At 48.6% G+C, this 17,683-nt stretch overlaps 1 protein-coding gene across 13 annotated transcripts in view; it reads left to right on the plus strand.

Annotated features, from left to right (window-relative positions):
* LOC119387912 (integrin beta-PS) overlaps window positions 1-17,683 on the plus strand; it is a 136,716-nt gene that overhangs the window by 21,349 nt on the left and 97,684 nt on the right. For 9 of the 13 annotated variants that reach the window (XR_007415477.1, XR_007415478.1, XM_049413751.1 and 6 more), the window contains exons 4-14: window positions 1,291-1,357; window positions 2,143-2,274; window positions 7,929-8,025; window positions 9,350-9,440; window positions 10,016-10,102; window positions 10,188-10,271; window positions 12,113-12,190; window positions 14,369-14,554; window positions 15,722-15,801; window positions 15,914-15,968; window positions 17,070-17,225. Coding sequence is in view for 11 of the 13 variants with exons in the window: in XM_049413751.1 (XP_049269708.1) it covers window positions 1,291-1,357; window positions 2,143-2,274; window positions 7,929-8,025; window positions 9,350-9,440; window positions 10,016-10,102; window positions 10,188-10,271; window positions 12,113-12,190; window positions 14,369-14,554; window positions 15,722-15,801; window positions 15,914-15,968; window positions 17,070-17,225 (1,113 nt within the window). In the remaining 2 variants the exon portion in view is untranslated. The remainder of the gene's footprint in view (window positions 1-1,290; window positions 1,358-2,142; window positions 2,275-7,928; window positions 8,026-9,349; window positions 9,441-10,015; window positions 10,103-10,187; window positions 10,272-12,112; window positions 12,191-14,368; window positions 14,555-15,721; window positions 15,802-15,913; window positions 15,969-17,069; window positions 17,226-17,683) is intronic. The other 4 variants (XM_049413745.1, XM_049413747.1, XM_049413743.1 and 1 more) reach the window with 4 other exon arrangements.

Genomic DNA, 17,683 nt, shown 5'->3' on the forward strand with positions numbered 1-17,683 from the left:
GAGCACGAAGTCGTAGGCGGCTAGATAGATAGATAGATAGATAGATAGATAGATAGATAGATAGATAGATAGATAGATAGATAGATAGATAGATAGATAGATAGATAGATAGATAGATAGATACGCTCAAAGTCGCAGAAGTTCGCTAAGAAATGCTTCGCATTTAAAATGGCAGCGTATCCAACGCGCCCTTTTGGACTCTATATACAGTGGGGATGTTTGGCGTCTTCCTTTCTGCCCAGTGATCTGATGCATAGGACGCGGACGCGATGTGTCTTCTTTGTCCTTGTACGCGCACTTCCTGTAAAGGGGTGTGATGTCCGCCATGTCGATTATCATTTCTGAGCAAGCCTGTGTAATAGACCTTCCCTGGCTGTGCTTTCACGGCCAGTGTCGTGCGAACCGGAAGTGCGTTATGAGACTGTCATTTCCGTGACGGAAGTGATATGCCAGTAAATTCTTGGTGGACAGCGGCGTTGAACGATTTCGTGTTTATGTGAAAATGTACCAACTAGCCTCATTAATCGCTTTGTAAACATTTCACTGAAAGTTTTTTGGGGGGTGACTGAACTCTCGAAATTAGACAAATAAGCAAATGCCCACCAAGTTAGCGCATCAGCATTTATCGTGACAATTAGGGCTTGTTGGCGCGCCATTGCATAAGTATAAAGGTTTCGAAGAGCGCATTCCTTCCGAATCCTTCATCAAGGGTCGCTGAGTGGTTTGCTGCCATGACGGCGGTTCCCATTGGAGGCCACCTTGCGTGCATATAGGCCTTGCTTATACTGTAGATTGGGGGTCTATGCTCCGAACGAGGTGCTCATTGCATATCATGTCGCTCGAGGAAATGACAGGTCTCTCATTTCTTGGCGCCGCGGGGAGCGCATTTCGCACGCTTCACAACGGGATGTCGACAGCGCCAATGGATGCGATGCGCTTATCATCGCGTATGGCTGATACACCCTTAATTTCGTTCCACTTAGCTTTCAGCTACAACTGGAAAAAATTCAACTATTTCCCTGTTACCTTCATGAAACAGCGTCACAGTTAAAATCACTGCAAAATACTAAGAGTTGTCTTTGCTCTTTAAATTCACATCTTGCTCTTTAAATTCACATACCAACAAATGCGTAAAACTTTGTTCCAGTGAAGCAACGACTATACAGTTTGTTTATCTGTGTTCCGCGTGACTGAATTTATTATACGGTGCACTCATTCACACACTTCTAACTCTAACCACGTTCGGTTGCGTAGGACGAAGCGACGATAAAATATTGTCTTTCGTTGCAGCCCGTAGACAAGGCCGGGTCAGACGTGCAGCTCCAACCCGGAGAAGTTCACATTACGCTACGACCAGGTGAGTGGGTTGGTTCCACACTATCCAGTGTTTAATGAGGCACGTCCTTTATCGCGTGAGCAAAAGCGTACACACGTCGCCGTAATGGTATACAACGACGGCTAACCGGTTCCCACTGCGGAAAACGCTCGAGGTTCCCCAGTGAACGGTCGCCTCCTTTTCTCATCGCCAGCTGCTTTCGCTCTCTCGTGTGATAGCATCGGTGTAATTCAAAACACTCTGTCCAGTTTGGTACTTGGAATGAAAGCCATGCATTATCTCGAACCAGTAGTTATATTTGCCTGTTAGGGGCTGTGGGTTCGGTTTGCGCCACGGCTGCTGCCGCCAAGGGAGTGTGGCAAATTAAGCACACGGTAACGCCTGGCACAACGTTACCATGATTGTTCTATGCATCCGAACTGCAGGGCAGTGCAGATGGCGGCGCCCAATAAGCAATGAAAACCCTGATCTACAGAGTGTGATTTTAGAATCGCCTTTTGTTTTGGCTGTGTCAGTAGGTATGAGGAAGATAATAATAGTAATATTGGGGGTTTTACTGCCCAAAAGCACGATATGATTGTGATAAACGCAGTAGTGGAGGGCTCCGGAAATTTCGACTACCTGGTGTTCTTTAACGTGCACCTAAAAATCTCAGTGCGCGGGCCTCTATAGCATTTTCGCCTCAATCGAAATGTGGCTGCCGCGGCCTGCATTCGATCCCACATGTGGAAAAAAAAGTGCGTGCGCGGAAGGATCTAGCGAGCCATACAGTTGAACCACTTTCACAAATGTTTTCCTCCACGCAGGTTCGAAGCAGACGTTCACCGTTCGTTACCGCCAGGCGGAGGACTATCCGGTGGACCTGTACTACCTCATGGACCTCACACATTCCATGAAGGAGCACAAGGAGAGGGTGGCTGAGCTCGCTGACGACCTGGGTGAGTCCAGCTATACCTGTTTCAACTCGCTATATTCCTATAGAACAAGTAGTCGAGAAATTGCTCAAGGAATTTTGAATACATAACCCTGAACGAATGCTATAACAAACTGTCATCGGTTTTCTATCGGCCTCAACAGGTGCACTGTCAGGGCTCGTTCACACAGCCGTCAAACGCTCCGTCACGTCAACGTCACGTCGCCGATTTCCGTCAGGGGAGAGGGTTTCCGAGACGTTTTCTCCGGAAAAAACGGTTGACGGTGTCGTAGAGCAGTGCTCTACGTTTCCGTCGCCGGCACGGGGACGGAGCCCCGCCCCTAGAAAACGGACCAATCAGAAGTTTACGATTGGAGTTCCGAGTTCTGAGAACAGCCACGCGTCTAGCATACGGCCCCCGGGTCTGTGGCCTTGAAACACTGAACGCGCGCCTGACTGAATGGGCCATAAAAAATCGCAGCATATCCACGGAGTGAATGATGATGAGTGGGCGAAGCTGCGGAGGTTCATCGGTAAACCGTGAATCTTCCGTGAATTCTGCCCAGTACATCATCACCGACGTGAGATCGGGCGCGTTTATACTAAAGGTTCGATGAGTTATGACGACTTGCAGCGCACTTTAATTTTACATGTACGCTGTGAATTTTCATTGTTTAGAAAACCATTGCTTAGAAAACATCGGGCGTCTTTCGTTAAGCAGCTGGCGTCCTTTCGTTTTGCTTTAGAAACATCTGGCGTTCTTTCGTTTTGCTTTTACAAAACATCTGGCGTCTTTCGTTGGTTTATTTCATCAATCAACGGCGTTTTGAACAACATTTTTATTGCTTAATCACGCACAGGAGAAATCTCACCAGGCACTACCTTGGAGGTAAAGAATGGCTGCTAATGGGAATGAGAGACAGAAGAAGTCGGCTTTTAGCTAACGCCGCGAATTTTTTATTGTTCAACAACGCACAGGGAAAATCACAGCATATCCACGGAGTGAATGATGATGAGTGGGCGAAGCTGCGGAGGTTCATTGGTAAACCGTGAATCTTCCGTGAATTCTGCCCAGTACATCATCACCAACGTGAGATCGGGCGCGTTTATACTAAAGGTTCGATGAGTTATGACGACTTGCAGCGCACTTTAATTTTACATGTACGCTGTGAATTTTCATTGTTTAGAAAACCATTGCTTAGAAAACATCGGGCGTCTTTCGTTAAGCAGCTGGCGTCCTTTCGTTTTGCTTTAGAAACATCTCGCGTTCTTTCGTTTTGCTTTTACAAAACATCTGGCGTCTTTTGTTGGTTTATTTCATCAATCAACGGCGTTTTGAACAAAATTTTTATTGTTTAATCACGCACAGGAGAAATATCACCAGGCACTACCTTGGAGGTAAAGAATGGCTGCTAATGGGAATGAGAGACAGAAGAAGTCGGCTTTTAGCTAACGCTGCGAATTTTTTATTGTTCAACAACGCACAGGAAAAATCTCCCACCGGCACCACCTTGCAGGTCAAAGCGTAAGACTGGTTACATACTACGCTACGAGGGACGAACGGGTGCCGCTATAAGGAGCTTCGCCCCTAAAACGGGGGGACAAGTGGTTGCTTTTGTGCGTGTGTGTGTGTGTTTGTGGTGCGAGGAGGAGCGCCCAGCGGAGTCGGGAGAGCGCCAGCGAAGCATTTGAGCTGCGTGGACAAGTTCTATTTTGGTGCATCAGTCGGTCAACATTGCACAAAAACGTGCTGCTGTCGACGCTGCAACCACCGTCGTCTGTTCGTACACTGCTACGTCGCGTCTGCTGTACGTTTTTTTGACGTGACGGTGACGTGACGGAGCGTTTGACGCCTGTGTGAACGAGCCCTCATAGTGCGACACTTGTAACGCTGCCGTACACTCTAAGAGAATAGTAAGAACAGTCATCTGACTTTTTTTGTGAGTCCTGACTTGCCATGTATATGACTCCCTTTGAAGAGTAACCTGAACTCTCTTTGGAGATCGCTATGCCCTCTTCGGAGAGTCGTGTGACCCACAAGAGAGTTAACGTGCCTCTTCAAGGAGATTCATATACGTGAAAAGTCAGGACACACCGAAAAGAGCAACACACACACACACACACACACACACACACACACACACACACACACACACACACACACACACACACACACACACACACACACACACACACACACACACACACACACACTTTTTTTTTCTACCGGTGTTCCTCATCGCATTTGGAAATGCCAGGCAGCCGTTACTTCTGCGCAACGGTATGCAATTGCGTTGCATGCGGCCTTGCCTCACGTCGCCTCTGCGTATTGTTAGAACATAATATTATGAGCAAAGAGCCAGAGCGCAAGCGGCTTCGCTTTAGGAGCAAACGTTGATATTCATTCCGTGACAGCTGCTCGCGAGCGGACGCAGCTTTCATCGCTGCTGACCCGATGAAGCTCGGCTGCTGACCCGATCGGACGCGGCGGTCGCGTTTCGATGGAGGCGAAATGCTAGAGGTAGAGAGGCACTCTACTAGGGGCCCGTGTACTTGTAGATTTAGATGCACGTTAAAGAGCCCCAGGCGGTTGAAATTTCTGGAGTCCCCCACTACGGCGTCCCTCATAGTCATATCGTGGTTTTGAATTGAATTTGCAACGATATAAATGGTGTTGCGGGAGACCAGGGAAAAGAGAGCTCAACAGCTTGAAGAGAGTGTCCTGACCAACCACCCACATATACACACACGCTAGCGCAACGTGGTTTGGCACGTAAAATCCCCAGCAATTATCAATTTCTTCCTTTCCCATGATTCTCCCTTTTTCTGCGACTAGGCGTCAACATTGTCATGTGACCTGCACCTCCCTTACTTTTTTTAACACGAAAGTGTTTTATGCCGGGGACCACCACGGCTCCACTGACGTATTTCCGTTACGGATATGACGTTGTAAAATATACACTACCAGATGGCAAAAAAAAAATTAGAATAATAAGTTCCGTCGCCGGGAGTCGAACCTTCCACCCCTCGCTGCTCAGCGCATGGCGCGAACCAACTCGGCCACAGACGGCACATTCTTGGGAAATCTAACGGCGAGCTATTTATATACACCATTTACCGTTGGCGGCACTCAGAGATCGGTAGCACTTCAGCGTGTTTTCGTTATCACTAGCGAGGTGGCGCGAAGGGCTCGAAGTCGTCCCGCGTGTTGCGATGCGCGCGCGCCTCCACAGGGCGCGGTCGCTCGTGCGCGTGCGCTTATCTCGTGGTGGGAGGTGGTTTGTACGTCTTGTGCTCTTACCGCAAGTTTGCGTTGAAGTTACAGAGAGCACGAAGGTCACTTCGCTCACTGCAGCGGCCGCTTTTGGGCTGCTCACACACAAATGTTACAACTGTGACAGTTAGTTCGCGCTCATCCTGTGTATACTTATGCGTTCGTTTCGTGCATCCTGCTCAGTGTTTGAGCAGCCGCTTTAAAGGGGTCATGAAGCACCCCTTGGGCTGATTGAAAAAACACATCCTGCGGAAAGCTGACACGGCTATGAACTGCTCTGCCAAATATTACAGTCGTGCGCGCCGCGTAATGGCCACAAGCGGAGCGCGAAGTTGCCGTTTCCCCAGGCACCCTCTTTTCAAACAGAGGCCGGTTCTCACTCTCGTCGGTGGGCGGGGCGTCTGTCCGCTGTACGTAGCAAGAGACATAGCATGCTTATTGGCCGATAGCCGACGTAAATCGAGAGCGGCGTTCGGATCAGATGCGCTTCTTGCCGCGGGGCGCCGCCACTTGCCGGCGCCGCACTCCTCAGTACACGGTAGCCGCACTCGCGCAAGCGAATCACAGCGGGAGAGCGATCGCGTTTCATGACGCGCGCTGGCGTAACTTCTTTCCCCCATGCCATCCCTCCCTGTCTAGCTTCCAGTGCGCTCGCCGGCACGAGAAAAGAGAGAAAGCGCTGGGAGCGTGCGCCAAACCCCCGTAACTCCGCTGATTCTTGACGGATTCGAGAAATTTTTGCGGCAATCGATTCGGGAGGCAGTACACTCCGATACTGAGGCCATTAGATCATTACTTGGAAAAGTGGTTCATGACCCCTTTAACTGTCGAGCTGTGACTGTTGTTAGTTCGCGCTCGTCCTGTGCATGTTCTTTCCATGCGTCCTTTCTGCTCGAGCAGCGCGTTGCCAGTTTCGAGCTGCTTGCCGTTCTTTGCGCGACATTACAATTTGTTGCTATAGCATTCATTTCTTCGCCCTTGTGCCGAAACAATGCACAACAAATGCTCAACTACGTCTGTGAAGACACGTTTCACTTTCGTGTTATACCGACTCCTATGAAAGAGGGATCAGCCATGTTTTTTTTTTTGTTGTTACTTTCCTTTCATTTTCACCGTTCTTTTTTTTTTCGGGGAGGGGGGGGGGGTGACACGAGGCAATAGGGCTCGAAACAGCGACGGCGCGTTCACGTACAGTGTCGTATATATACGGGTCACGCAGCCAATGGCGATTCCGGAACGCGGTCAACGCCGATGCCTATCGCTGCCTTGTTTACGTCGCTGCGTTGTTTTCAATGAAAACATCGGCCCGTATACAAGCGTGGCGCCACTGTTTCGAGGTTTCCAGGGCCTGCAGTATAGTTTACATGCCGATCGACGTCGATCTTGCCTAAGCTGCTTTTCTCCACCGCGCTTACCGCGTTCTTTTAAACCGCGAGGGAAGTTGTTGCGTGGTTGTGTGCGTGTGGGGTCATACGTGTATGTTTTCGAAGGCCGTTGCCGAGATAAGCCGCGTTGCCAAGATAAGCCGTCACGGTTCGTGTATACAGCTTAAATTCGGTTCGCATGCAGGGTCGAGTTGCGTGACCGGCAGCGCGACTGGCGCAGCTCGAACCGGCTTGTTTTGTACGTAGAAATATATACCCGTTATAGCCGCAAAACATGTGTCGCGTCGCGCGCACGTTGCATGCGGATGACGATATATCGTCATGTTTACTTCGTTATCGCCGTAAACGGGACAGAGGTCCCGAGTGCTTGTCATGCACGCGCGTTTGGTTCTGTAGTAACCACATAAGTGGAAGTGTCCGTGTATGGATAAATCTACCGTCCTGTTTTTGCCTACCACTACATGCTGCAGCATGCAGCTGCGAAACACCTTATCACGGCGTCGGTCAGAATCTTAACGCAGTGACGTGTAAATCAGCTAACGCAGGCCAGGGTGTGTTTGGAAATCGTTGGGAGAGGCCACCGTAATGCAGTGGACATAAGATAAAATTACGATGACGATAGTGATGCCTATAGCACGAGGTCGTTGGTTGGATTCCCGGATATCAAAAAGAAAGAAGAGACAGAGAAGCTATAGTGTGCTGCGTTCTGCTCGAACGCTAAAGGACCACTGGAGCTCCACATTTAGCGGCATTTTCACTAAATTTCTCCCTCCTGCAAGAAATTCAAGTAAACTTCGGTATGCCACACTTTTTAATGTGTACAAAGAATCAGAATGCGCGTGTACCACAAAGCGCCAATTACAATTTACATTCATCGGAAGTCACTGTGAGTCTGGCAGAATTTAAAAACGCAGAAGAGGTATATATAAATGGAAATTATAGGCTGTATATACATTAGCGTGTTTATTATATATGCCACTGGAGTGGATAGTGAGTGGAGCTATGCGTGTCATTTCGCAGTGCAGCACATGCTGAACGTGACCAAGAACTTCCGCCTCGGTTTCGGCTCCTTCATCGACAAGGTGGTGCTACCGTACGTCGACACCACGCCCGCCAGGTGAGGAGGTCTTTCTTTCTTTCTTTTCTTTCTTCTGGTTTTCCCCAACGCACTTCTCTTGTCGGACTCTTCACGAGGCCGTGTGCCTGTCGAACACCGACAACCGCAGACCCCTTGTCAGCTTATCACTTTAAGCTCAGAGCAAATATACTTCGCCTGCCCACACCCGGCGCCATGCAGTGCTTTTCATACAGCGCGCTGTCTCGTCCGTTGCTCCTTGGGTGCAACAAGATGGCGACGTCTTGCTTTTTGCGTTTGTGTATAGCTCAGAGCCCCACCTCATTCCTTATCTCTCGCGCTGATAAAAAAATGCCGCGTTGTTTTAGGTACTTCGCCGTCCGTGCCTTTTTACGATAGTTTCGCAACATCGGTATATAGCGATGAAGCCGTTGTGTATGATGGAGGAGGGAGCGTTGAGCGCCATGAGACGGCATAGCGAAGATGTTGATATAAGCAATTTAGTGGTGGTATAAGCGCGAAGGAACGTGCCTGCCACGCATAGCGCAGCCCGCATGCTCAGCACAGTGTTTAGTCTTCTTTTAAGGAAAATACCTTTGTGAAGTATATACATGCACTACGGCTCTTTCGCCTGTTTTTCGGGGTTTAGGCGGTTGAAGGCTTTCACTGCCGATGCAAAGGATGCCGGCACAAAGGGCGGCCTCTCGAGTTGCGGCTCGAGTTCGTTGCGGAAACGCCGGCTATATTTAGAGTTCTTGAAGAAGAGGATGTGCTGTCCACTTACAGTATAGTGCTGCGCGGATGTGCCGGTCAACGACTCCGTTCTGGATAACACCATGAAGCAATCAATAACTAAGGCTACCGAAACATTCTCGCTTTTGCGACAAATCGCAACACTTCCATAAAGCGAATGGCTTGCTCGAAGTGTGTGACATGCTTTTACGTCAGCATTTCGTCGTCGATGGCTTCTGCACAATTTTATATGTGCTAATGACTACTTACTGTCGGGCTAGTCAGTTCATAACTGTCTATACTGACAATGCAACTATGGTCGCAAAGCGCAAAAAAAAAACAAAACAAAAAAAAAACGAAACAACGAGGGAAAGGTGAGCAAGGTTAGGGCTCACATCGATCCTTTCCATTCCTGTGAACGTTGCTTTGCGCTAAGCAACCATGGCCTTATGGTCAGTACACATTTGTGTGTGCGTGTGTGTGTTTTGTTGTATGGCATGCAGCTGAGGTTAGATATTTGTCACATCATACGCTACGGGTATGGCTATTAGTGTATGCTCATTTTGAGTGCTCTTCCATGTAATTAATCTTCGTCCGATATGATGAAAAATCGCTTTGTCGCGACCTGTCGCAGACTGCAGAACCCTTGCCACGACACCGAGTGCGACCCACCTTACGGCTTCCACCACCAGCTGGCGCTCACGTCAAACAGTAGCCTCTTCACCGTACGTATACATATAGTACATGTATATATTGGTTCGATGCGCTTGTCATTCAAACGTTTAACAGGAGTATGTTGTGTGCAGCGTGTATATATGCACGTAATGAAGAAGGTAGGGTTGGAGCTGAGCTAACAGGGTCCATCGTATAGTTACAGCATATACATTCTATAGAGTATAGACGGTTTTGTCTTCATCGTAAAGCTGTTGTGAAAGAAGGCGATTTAACTGGTTTTTATAACATTCATGCAAAGAAACAAGCACTACTTGGGACAGATACTCATGAAGAAGAAGATTACGTATGAAATGCTTTAAACAGGACAAATAGGGATGCGATTCGTAAAATGGATTGATCGCATAACGCCAAAAAACTGGGATGTGTTGTTTTCTGTCTCAGTAATGACTAATCTCTTATTATGATATCCATTTACCAATATTACAGTGTTGCATTATTTGAATGATAAACCAAGAGAGTTTACCGTGTGACGGCGAAGCATGTGAGACAAGCGTTGCAAGTGACTCCACCGATACGGCTCCTTAATTCTCTATTCGTGATGCTTCCTCTTTCTCATGGTCCACAGGAGAAGGTGTCCTCTGCCGGCCTGTCCGGCAACCTGGACAACGCAGAGGGCGGCTTCGACGCCATCATGCAGGCTGTCGTGTGCAAGGTGGGACAACACGCTTCAATCGCTGTATACCCTCGCGGTTTGTTAAACTGCCATTGACGGTTATGTTACTCCATGGCGCCTGCAGGAGGCCATTGGCTGGAGCCAGAGGTCCAGGAAGATCCTTCTGTTTGCCACGGACTCCATCTTCCATTCGGCCGGCGATGGACTGGTGTGTGAACTATATGTATGCCGTTATCTGGCCATATATAGGTTGGAGTTGGGCTGAATCGGGTTAGGTTCGATTGGAACTGTTCATTTCTGAGCTTGTTGGCTCGGCCGCTAACTTCACTTGTGCTAACCTAACCTAACCTCGCTTAACCTAACCCATGATAAATCTTGGCGGAGTTGTCGAATGCTGCCTATTTTTCTGTCCGCCTAGGGATGTCCTTGCGCATTCCGGTCTGTAAATCATTTCTGTGAATCCGCTTCGGCGCTCCTGCCACTTTATATATTGTTTCTTTGTTTCCTTTCTTTGTCCCGTACTTTGATCTTGTATCGTCAACGAAATTTTTGTTTTTGCTTCTGCGTAAATTAGCGGTAACATGCGTACAATTATTTTAATAATATCTCGGGTTTTACGTGCCAAAACCACGATATGATTCTGAAGCACGCCGTAGTGGAGGGCTCCGCCAATTTCGATAGTCCAGTGTTCTTTAACGTGCACTGACATGGCACAGTAGGCCTACATGGGCCTCTAGCATATCGCCTCCATCGAAGTGAGACCGCCGCGGCCGGTATCGAACCCGCGACTTGTATACGATTACAGTAAAGCCTCGGTGATACGATCACGGCTCGTACGAATTTCGGGGTGATACGAATTTTTCTGTGGTCCCGGCCAAGGCCCATTAGCCTGCAATGTATTGGGGTACGGTTGTTGCGAACCGATTTGCACCCCGCGACGTTTGATACGAACGTACGCTAGCGCACAGGTTCGAAAACAGGTGCTGCCCGCGCTGTCGCGGAAGACGCGGAAGACGCGGAAGACGCAGCAGTCAGGCGCGTGCGTGGCCATGAGCGCTGCACGACCATTAACGATGCGTCGTTGCCTCCGAGATAGTGCGCGCGAATCTTGGACGCCTTTAGGCGCCTTCGTGTTTGGATTAGAGATGACGTTAAACGTCGCGCTTTTTTTTTTCCGACACGTTGACGCGTGCTCCAGTGCTCGAGGCAGCAGCGTCGTTGTACTGTCTTAACACGTGCCTGCCACGTCGATGCAAGCCATGTCGACGCAATCACACGTTCTATGAAACAAGACTGAAACTTGGGCTGCGGGTCCGTCATGAAGTCCCATTAAAGGTGGACGAAGATCCCAAGAGACGAAGCGGACGGTCCCGGCGAAGGTTTTTGGCCTCTGTCTATCGTGTGCAAAGCGCTTCTTAAGTCACTTTCGCCGCAGTACTCTGCTGTAATGCAGAAAAGCGCAGTAAGATTATGAAGGGGCTACTAGCGGTCACGGGGCACAACACATCTGCTTCATTAATTACACACGCGCGCATGCACTGTATATTTACGAGTACAAGTATGATCCTTGACGTCTAAAAACTTTACTGGCAAACATTCAGAGCTGTTCATGACGTCGCTGCGGCCCTGAGACACATTTAATCAAAACGTATGCCAACTTTCTTTTGTCGCAAACTAATTTTCTATGTTATCTGGTGATACGAATTTCGGATGATACGAATATTTTTGGTAACCCCGCGAGATTCGTATCACCGATGTTTTACTGTATTTTCCGTCATCATGTCATGCGCCTCCCCATGTTCTCGGTGTTAGGCTCACCGTCCGCTGACGCTCGGAATCGAGACAAACAAAAAGCAAACAAGAAACCCGGCCTTACGCAAATTTAAGTAAATCACTTTCCAATTACCGCCTTAACCTTGTTCCGAAATAATAGGCTTCAACGCTGAAGGTGAAAGATGTCTGACCTACATTCGTCTGCGCAAAAGCTGCAGCTTTCTAAACGAATCCGCGAATCTGTTTTCTCACGCAATTTCTCTCTCCCTCTCTCAGCTCGGAGGCGCCGTCAAGCGTAACGACGAGCAGTGCCACTTGGACGAGGACGGCTTCTACTCGGAGAGTAAGGAACAGGTGCGTTACGCCTCCATTATATTCCACCACTTCTGAACGCAGCACGCGCTGCTCCTAATTGAAGCCGTGAAATCAAGACTCACTGTCATTACATGTATACACGTGTGCGAGGAGCGAGCAGGCACACTGCATGGCCCCGCACTTGCGTGTGAAATGGGTCGCTTTGCGTGCGGTTGCCCAAGAGCGCCGTTACACGGAGTTGTTTCTTCTTAATTTTTTTTTTTTCATTTTGCCCTCGAGCAGAGTGCTCAGATGTGTGCTTTCGTTTCCATAAAGGCTCGGGCAATGCGTGTGAGTCAGCGCGTAAGGCACTGAAAAACCTGCACGCGCTGTTTTGCGCCAGTTGAAGGTTTATGCCCCATCTGAGGGTCCCTCACTTTTTCCTGTATATCACGCTATATATACGCAAGGGTATATAGCGCAAAGATATACGCTATATATGCACTATATATACGCTATATATACGCTATATATAGCCTCCTTTTATTTTCTTGTTTTATTTAATGGGCAGCACTTTCGCCTGAGTAAATACCCTACAGTATGTATATATGCTATTGGATTGGACGGTACCATGGTAACGCATGCAGCGCTACTTAGCGTCCGTGTTTGTCGACCCCGCGCGAGTGCTTTCGTATCGATTTCGCGTTACCCGTATAACCTACCACGGGTCGACAGGCGTATTCCAAGAGCCGTGGAAAAATGCGGTATATAACTCGTTCAGTAGCCTCAGCACAAAAACCGCAGCTTTAGGCTTTCAAGGAACACTAAAGCGAAACAATGAATCGGTTTAGGTGGATGAATTGTACTCTGAGAACTCTAGTGCCGTTAATTTCACCATCATAGGTTTAATAATTGACGAGACAATCAAGCTCGAAGTTTCATGTTTAAATTTCGCGCCGAAATCTCCGCGCGTGACGTCACGGATTTCAAAGTGTAATTTTCGTAATTTGGTGACGTTGGCTCAACGCCGCCAAATGCCTTAACATACCTGAAACTGGTTATGTTAAGTCTCTGGCCCCCTCAGAGGACAATGTACTTATTTTTCACCGATTAGGAACTATATGTAGGACCTAGAACGCGCCGCCAAAAATCTATGACGTCACAGTGTTTTGGTGCGGGAATTTTAAGGTGGCGTCGCCACCCGCATTTTCTTTTTTGCGCGTTCTCATCGCTCACTGACTGCTCGCGGCGACTGTGGGTGTGGTGTGTACATTTGAGCACATGATGTGGGACATCCCCCACGTACCCAAGGAACTCAAGGCGCAAATCATCCCAAGACAAGGGTTTTATTCCGCCATCAAAAGTACGGATCGTCACCGTCAGCTTCGGGCAAGTCCAAGTAGTGCGTAACCAGTCGTAATGCCGCGGGCAGGATACTCCCTGCCTGTTCCAACGTGGAGCGGCCGGTGGGAGTGTCGGGGTAAAACCGGCTCTCCTCCTCGGTGTACAATAAAAAAGTTCGCAGCGTGCGCGTTATCTATCTATCTATCTATCTATCTATCTATCTATTCTATCTATCTCTCTATCTATCTATCCATCTATCTATCTATCTGGCATGTTCTATCAGTATGAAACATTAGTCTAGAAGTGTAAGTCTGTCTGTCTAAAAGCTGTCGTCTGTCTGTCTGTCTCTCATGTCTGTCTGTCATTAGTCTGTCCTGTCTGTTTACTATCTCCAAGGTAGTGCCTGGTGAGATCTATCTATCTGTGCGTGATCTATCTATCAATCTATCTATCTATCTATCTATCTATCGCTCACCAAGCGTCTCCTCGCGGCAAGCGTTGATTGATTTTGAAATAAACCAACGAATTGTGAGACTCAGATGTTTTCTAATGGTAGCAAAATTCGAAAAGACGCCAGTGTTTCTAAAGCAAAACGAAAAGACGCTCCCAGCTGCTTAACGAAAACGCCAGATGTTTTCTAAAGCAAATAAATGGTTTTCTAAACAATGAAAATCGGGTCACAGCGTACATGATCAGGAAGGAAAGAGATGACTTGCATACCATGCTTGTTCTCGTTGAAAAGGTGATTAAAGCTGGGCAGTTGAATTCAACAGTTTACCGAAACACAGTCAGAGCGCTCTCAAACGACCAGTCGAATGTACCATTAATATGCGAGAAAAATTGTTTTTAGGGACAACGTGATACTGAATAGTAATATGACGTGCCGTTCCGCAGGACTACCCTTCCCTGAGCCAGATCGTGCGCGTGGTGCAGCAGAACAAGATCAACCTGATCTTCGCGGTTCCCGAGAAGGCGTTCGGCGTTTACGACAAACTCAGCTCGTTCATCGACGGATCCTCCGTGGGCACGCTCGCCGGCGACTCCTCGAACATCGTCCAGCTCGTCCGGGACCAGTACTACGTGAGTCCCGCTGAAACCTAACGTGCATGTGGAACGCCACCTCTTGTTTCTCCGTGGCCGCTGTGGCATCTGAAATATCCGAGGAAGGTCTGTGTGCTTGTGTCCTAGAAGACACGTATGTTATCGTGGGACGTCCATTGACAAGAGGGACAGAATTTATGCCTGTGCTTTTTTTCCTTACTCGAGCTCTTAACACTTCTTAACGGGACACTAAGCAAAACTATTTTTCTCATATTAGTAAAGTACTCTTTCACGATGCCAAAAACACCACGCTTGCTGCAAGAAGACGCTTAGTAAGCGAGAGAACGTGCAAAAAGAAAATGTGGGTGGCGATGCCACCTAGAAGTTTCCGCACCATTCGCCGTGACGTCACATATTTTGACGGCTCCTACTGGGGACTACGTAGTTCCTAATCGATAAAAAATGAAGTGCATTGTCCTCTGAGGGGTCCATAGACTTAACATACCAAGTTTGGGTAATTTTGTAGAGCCAATCGCGCCAAAATACGATAAATACACTTTGAAATCCGTGACGTCACGCGGGGAGATTTCGGCGCGAAATTTAAAAATGAAACTTTGAACTTGATTTTCTCCTCTATTAATAAACCTATGATGGCGAAATTAACGACATTAGACTTCTCAGAGCAGAGTTTATCGATCTAAACGAATTCATTGTTCCTCTTTAGTGTCCCTTTAACACTTTCTGCTCTTAGAAGCACGTTTCACGTGCCTCCAATATACTTATTAACTGACAGCTATACCGCGATGTCGAATGGGGAATTCGCGCTCTCGTGTGATTGCTTCAGTCGTTCGCAGGCACATTAGAAAATTGTGTATGTAAGAGGGAGGGGGGGGGGGAGAGTGGAGGTAATGGGATACGATACTGTACATGGAAACAATGTAGAACGCATTTGCGATATACTTTCAACATGACTTCTCCTGACGTTGGCGTAATGAGTCAGCGTATTCGTGGGTGGAGTTCCGGCTGTTGTGAAGGCAACCAGTACCACAACGCGTCCACGTATGCGCTTAGTGTTAACCACGTATATATAGAGCGCATCGTAGAATATCGCTGCGGGCGACGTCCCAACGGAAGCATGTGCTTCAGTAATGCGTCCCGTGCGATTACTCGGTGGTGTAACCGAGCACTCTCTCGCAATGACCGCAGAAAATTCGCTCCGAAGTGGTCCTCCAGGACAACGCTCCCGACTTTCTCAAGGTCAGCTACAAGAGCAGCTGCCTGCGCGGGTGAGTACGAGGAGCTGTTGTCCGGTCACTTATACATAGACCGAACTAATTGCGTGTATTACTGTGTTACATGCTTTTGATCATCGCTGCAACGGTATCGTCTCGTCCACAGGTCCAGTTCCAGGGGCCTGAGCAATGCCTGCGACGGCATTAAAGTCGGCGACGAGGTAAGCACCGTGAACGCGTGTGTCGAGGAACGTGCAACTTTTATTCAGTAGAAAAGCTTCGAAACGTATTGCGGGAATGCGATAGTGAGCAATGGATAATATGCCTGAACACCGCTAGCTCTCTCAGTGCTGAAAGTGGTGGAATGGCGGCGTGCTCACACACGAACCTGTTGTTTACTGCGCCATGGTCCACGCGTATAGCAAGGACGCACGAAATACATTGCGCAGGTTGATAGAAATCTTGATGGAAACCGCTGCAATTTGTGCTGCCGGTCAGTATTGTCGATGTGCGTGGTGCCAGTTGTTGAGCAGTCGCAAATGCACGGACCACTGTGGAGAGCGAGCGCGTTGTATACTACGTACTGCACATATAAGCTGGTGTAGTTAAGCTATGCATGTACAAGAGATTAAAGCAGAATGAATCCTTAAGTGTGGATGTATCTTGCGAGGGTAGTGTGGAGCATATAATTTTGGAGGACCTGTGCTACGAACTCTGTGTTCTTAGACTTCCCATGCACACAGTTGTCTATTTGCATTTTTTTTCGTATTTAGCGCATGTATGAACTACGCCCCATTAAAAAAAGATCTTACATTTACGCACGGCGTTCTATTGCATCACCTAAAACCAACGTCATACGACTACATCTGCCCACACTGTAAAGTGGCAGACACCCTAGCACACCTTCTTCTGCAATGCAAAGGCAGCAACCCAGCCATATACAAGCAGCAGCAACAGATGCAGACCCAAACCTCCTTAGTGAAGCGTGGGAGGCTGCGATCTCCAAGCCGGACCTGGTCGACCAGCGCCAACTCGTCGCGCGGGCCCGGCAGGCGGTCCAGGCCAGAAGGTTCCTGGAATAGGGACCCTCCCACATTCATTTACTGGCCACCCAATAAACGTTTTCCTCTCTCTTTAGTTTGAACTATTTTTTAAACGATCATTTAGGAGAGGTAGCGTTGCTCAGGTATATTTACATATTCTCATCCACGTCAAACGCGTTGTGGAAGAAGTGAGGCGCCTTCTTGTAGAGACAGGCGTTGCCTTGTGTGCGCACATGAGGTCCTTCTTACAGTGTGAGCTGAGGGTCTCGTGCCCCGCAGATCGAGTTCCAGGTGACCGTGGAGCTGGAGCAGTGTCCCAGCGATGGTGTCCAGGGTGGCCAGAGCACGGCGTTCCGCATCTCCCCCGTGGGAGTGAACGAGTACGTGCAGGTGCGCGTGGAGCCCATCTGCCGCTGCGCCTGCCAGGACGTCGTGGTGAGTGCGCACGCGCGAGTGTTGTCTGCTCGTCTTGCTTCGTTGCCTTTGATCCTCTAGTCGTTAACGTTCAGCGCACGTATCCGGTATTCTGGTATACGCAATGACGCGGGCGTGCTCTAGTAAGCTTCAACGCGATGTGTGCGTGCAGTCCGGGGCACCCAAAAGACCAACGTGGTGATCAAAGCTGGAACCACGGCGATCAGTCGGTGCTTTTCGCAGGTTGGCTTGGCTGTTCGCGCTGTCGTCGCGGACAGCCGATCTCGGGTACCTCGGTGAGATTCAAACCCATGGACATGTCAGAGTATAAGCTTGAGATCCTCCGTTGCCCTGGACCTGGAGGAACCGACAATGTATGCTAAAGAACGGGACGTTGTTAAAGTAGTACTTGTTCAAACTCTCGTTTTGCTTCACCGCGACACACCGCGTACGCTTCGTTTCACTACACAACTGTATTG

Source organism: Rhipicephalus sanguineus, chromosome 3 (assembly GCF_013339695.2).
Source record: "Rhipicephalus sanguineus isolate Rsan-2018 chromosome 3, BIME_Rsan_1.4, whole genome shotgun sequence".
Taxonomy (NCBI): Eukaryota; Metazoa; Arthropoda; class Arachnida; order Ixodida; family Ixodidae; genus Rhipicephalus; species Rhipicephalus sanguineus.